Source organism: Etheostoma cragini, chromosome 15 (assembly GCF_013103735.1).
Source record: "Etheostoma cragini isolate CJK2018 chromosome 15, CSU_Ecrag_1.0, whole genome shotgun sequence".
In the NCBI taxonomy this organism is placed as follows: Eukaryota; Metazoa; Chordata; class Actinopteri; order Perciformes; family Percidae; genus Etheostoma; species Etheostoma cragini.
Window position 1 is genome coordinate 19,853,032 of NC_048421.1, and position 4,214 is coordinate 19,857,245.

The window sequence follows — 4,214 nt, forward strand, 5'->3', positions numbered from 1 at the left end:
TTTGTTATTATAATTATTATTATTTCATGTATATTGTATGTATGTATATTTTGTGTGCTGCTGTAACACTGTAATTTCTCATTTTTTTGGGATCAATAAATATCTATCTATCTATCTATCTATCTATCTAATGGTAAAAACAGTTCAAGTGTAGTTCAGTTCCTTAAGTCATGTTTTGTCCTCCATATTACAGTGCTGTCAGACATAACTGATAAAAATATAAAATATATAGCCTACATATAAAGACAGAAATTGAGAAAGCGATAACCTACATTTAAAAAATTGATAAGAATGGATGAACCAACACAAGCCCCCTTACCTTATCGTGTTTTATACAAACATACACAACAGCGCTCCCAAGTGACTATACTGTCAAATGACTTAAAGTTATAATGTGACTCAGTACACCTCTTCCTTAGTTTTTAAGGAGATGCTTAGTTGCACAAAGCAATTACTGATTAATTGCTAATTGATTGCAAATTAACCGTGCCCATTTAGAAAACCCCTTTACCTTATTGTTACCTCTAAACAAGTTACCATGAGAAACCCTAGTATCTAGACTAGTATCTAGCAGTGTTAGTTTGGTCCACTGTTCTCAGCTTGTAGCCTTGTTGGTAGAAACATCCTTAAAGCAAACGTTTTTTGTGATAAATAATTTTAATTTGATCATTAAAGCATACTTGAAGGAGCGTCTTGTCACTAAAATGAGAACAGCTGGTCCACGTTTAAGCCAGCCTACGAGCTGAAGTTGTTGCTATCTCCAGGGCTGACCCCCTTCCCTTTCTGTAACCAGCAGGTAGCAGGAGAGAAACAGAAACCAGACTTGGGTCTTGAGGACTGCGTTATGTTACGTGTTCTCACATCAAACATGTCCAGGGGCCTCATTGATAAACGTTGCGTAGGTTTACGCACAAACTGGGGCTAAAAATGCGCACAAACTCTGACCCATGCGTCTGCACATTTTGGAGACAATGGAAATTGGACACGCAGATGGTGAGGAGGTCAACTGGTGTCAGACTGCAAAAAGTAAATGCGGTAATGATTACTCTTAATATTTTCAAATATTGAATTCTCAACCACATTTCTTCACTCCCTATCATCCACGTTATTATGAAGATAAATCCAGCAGTTTTATTTGTGATGCACTGAGTGCAAATTGTTCCATAAACACCTTGTAAAACCCCACTCAAATACCCTAGCATTAGATAACAGCAGAACACAGTGGAAATATCGAAATATCTGAATATATAATCAAATGTCAAAGGCAAGGCAGCTTTATTTGTACAGCACATTTCAGCAACAAAGCAATGCAAAGTGCTTTACACAAAATCAGTTAAACAGATAAAAACCGATAAAACACATGAATCAACAGTTAAAAATAAAAACAATAAGACTCATAAAACACATTAAAAGTTACAGTGCAGCATAAGAAATTAAACATCAAAGAAATGTACAGTCATTTAAAGAAAGGCAACATCCAAAAGAAAGGTCTTCAGCCTTGATCTAAAAGAACAGAGTAGCAGCGGACCTGCAGGTTTCTGGGAGTTTGTTCCAGATATGAGAAGCATAGAAACTAAGTCTGAACTTGAAAGTCTAAAAATACAGCCGTCAAGCTCTCACGTTACCGTTAAACGTAAAGTCCTCATTATCAGTCTGAACTTAAATACTGTTGGTGACAAAACCTGCATGAAGAAAAACGTTTGTCTTTTACACTATCGTCTGTACCAATAGTTTTTTGCTTTGGGCAAGGTGCGTAATGCAGCCTGACGGCACTGCAGAGGACTAACCCCCAATGGAAAAACCAGGAGAGGAAGAGACTTTAGGGACCACGACGATCTAAATTCCCTAAAGCTGTGCTCTTGGATCTAAGGACTGCATTGGGTCCACAAGAGCGGGCAACGCGCCGGAACTGTGCCATCCCGGTCCAAACACGTCAGCACAACTCTGGAGGCAATCGGATGTTTACAGTGTTTTATGTAAATATAATCTTCAACTTTATCACTAAGACTTGTTTGGATATAATATAGTTGAGGTTAAATCTTATTATACACTCACCTAAAGGATTATTAAGATCACCTGTTCAATTTCTCATTAATGCAATTATCTAATCAACCAATCACATGGCAGTTGCTCCAATGCATTTAGGGGTGTGGTCCTGGTCAAGACCAGCTCCTGAACTCCAAACTGAATGTCAGAATAGGAAAGAAAGGTGATTTAAGCAATTTTGAGCGTGGCATGGTTGTTGGTGCCAGATGGGCTGGTCTGAGTATTTCACAATCTGCTCAGTTACAGTGATTTTCACGCACAACCATTACTAGGGTTTGCAAAGAATGGTGTGAAAAGGGAAAAACATCCAGTATGCGGCCGTGCCCTGGATGTGCATCCCACAAATCTCCATCAACTGCAAGATGCTCTCCTATCAGTATGGGCCAACATTTCTAAAGAATGCTTTCAGCACCTTGTTGAATCAATGCCACGTAGAATTAAAGTGCTTCTGAAGGCGAAAGGGGGTCAAACACAGTGTTAGTATGGTGTTCCTAACAATCCTATAGGTGAGTGTATACCTGGAGCTGGTCGGGTATGTATTAAAGCTGTCCCCGAGTGCCATAAGGCCAGTCTACTCAGGTTTCGCTACACTGTGTGAGAACAGGCCGAAATTATAATCCATTTGTAGCAATTTCTGGGCGTCTGACAGTTTTAACAATGAGACCCCTGAACTGTTTCTACCTACTTTTAATCCAGAGTTTTATCACAGCTGAAACCTTCATCCTAACCAGCAGATTTACTGCCGCTGCTGTCAAAAACATAGTTCTGAAATTGGACATGTGACTGCCTAGTTTATCTTTTGTTTAAAGTCTTAAACCACACTTATAGCACAGTAATAACTGTCATTCACAGACAATCACTGTCATCAGTCTCAGGGTCAGAAGAGTCTCCAGTCTTGTCATCCGTATCTGGTGCTGGTCCTCCACAGTCCTCCAACGGTTTCTCTCCTGTGTGGGTTTTCATGTGTACATGTAGATTTGTTTTGTGTGCAAAGTGTTTCTTACAAACTGAGCAGCTGAAAGGTTTTTCTCCAGTGTGGAGTCTCATGTGTACCTTTAAAGTATAACGCTGTGCAAAAGACTTTTTACAAACTGAGCAGGGGAAGGGTTTATCTCCTGTGTGGATTCTCATGTGTTTCTGTAAAATATCATTCCGTGCAAAAGATATTTTACAAACTGAGCAGCTGAAAGGTTTCTCTCCTGTATGACATCTCATGTGGTTCTTTAGATGTGTGTTGTGGCTAAATCTCTTCTGACACACAGAGCAGCCTAACCGTTTCTCTCCGGTGTGCGTTCTCATGTGGGCCTGTAAATTTCCAGTCTTTGCAAAAGACTTCTTACAAACTGAGCAGCTGAAAGGTTTTTCTTCGGTATGAGTTCTCATGTGTTGCTTCAGCCATGCCTTGCATTCAAATCTTGTTCCACAATTCGAGCAGCTTAATGTTTTCTCATCAGTACTACAACTTGAATCACTGACAAAATCATCATCATCATCATCATCATCATTTTCCAAAGAGTTTAAGCCTGACTGAGCTTCTCTGGTCTTATTCCACTCACAACTGTCATCGGTCTCAGGTTCAGAAGAGTCTCCAGTCTGGTCTTCAGTATTTATATGTAAATCTATATCTGGATCTGAGTTCTTGGCTGGTTCTGGTCCTCCCCAGTCCTCTCCATCAGCTTCTCCTTCCATCTGTTCAGTTTGTCTTTGATGAAGCAGTGAGGGCTGAGGTTTCTCTTCATCATCTTCACTCTTCACATGGACAGGAGTGAATGGGAACTTGGAGCTATCAGCCTCCTCCAGCCCTTGAAGCTGCTCTCTCTCCTGGCTGACCCAGAGCTCCTGCTGCTCCTCTTTAATGTGTGGGGGCTCGGGGTGCTGCTGGTCCAGACTGGGGCTCCAGTCCCACTGCTCAGGGGGAACCTGTTCTTTACTCACCGACAGCTGCTGGACATCTGCAGGAAACAGACAGAGAAATTTTGTTAAATCCCTGCTCAAAAACTTGGAGCATTAGAATAAAATACATCGTCTTTAGTAGTCCAGTCATTTTAAGCCAAAATGGGGGTCGACGGTGAGGGGGTAGCAGTAGCTCATTCAAGTACAATTCACAACTTCACCTCCTGGTGCTCTTGAGCAAGGCACTGTACCCCCCCCCCCCCCCCCCCCCCCCC

The 4,214-nt window shown here is 41.2% G+C and overlaps 1 protein-coding gene across 2 annotated transcripts in view; it reads right to left on the reverse strand.

The window, feature by feature from the left end:
- The window catches only part of LOC117957704 (oocyte zinc finger protein XlCOF6-like), a 25,871-nt gene that overhangs the window by 20,784 nt on the left and 873 nt on the right, over positions 1–4,214 (reverse strand). Inside the window, exon 2 of one of the 2 annotated variants that reach the window (XM_034893704.1) lies at positions 3,712–3,998. In XM_034893704.1, coding sequence (XP_034749595.1) covers positions 3,712–3,998 — 287 coding nt within the window. Of the gene's footprint in view, positions 1–3,671; positions 3,999–4,214 lie in introns of both variants that reach the window. The other variant, XM_034893705.1, reaches the window with a different exon arrangement.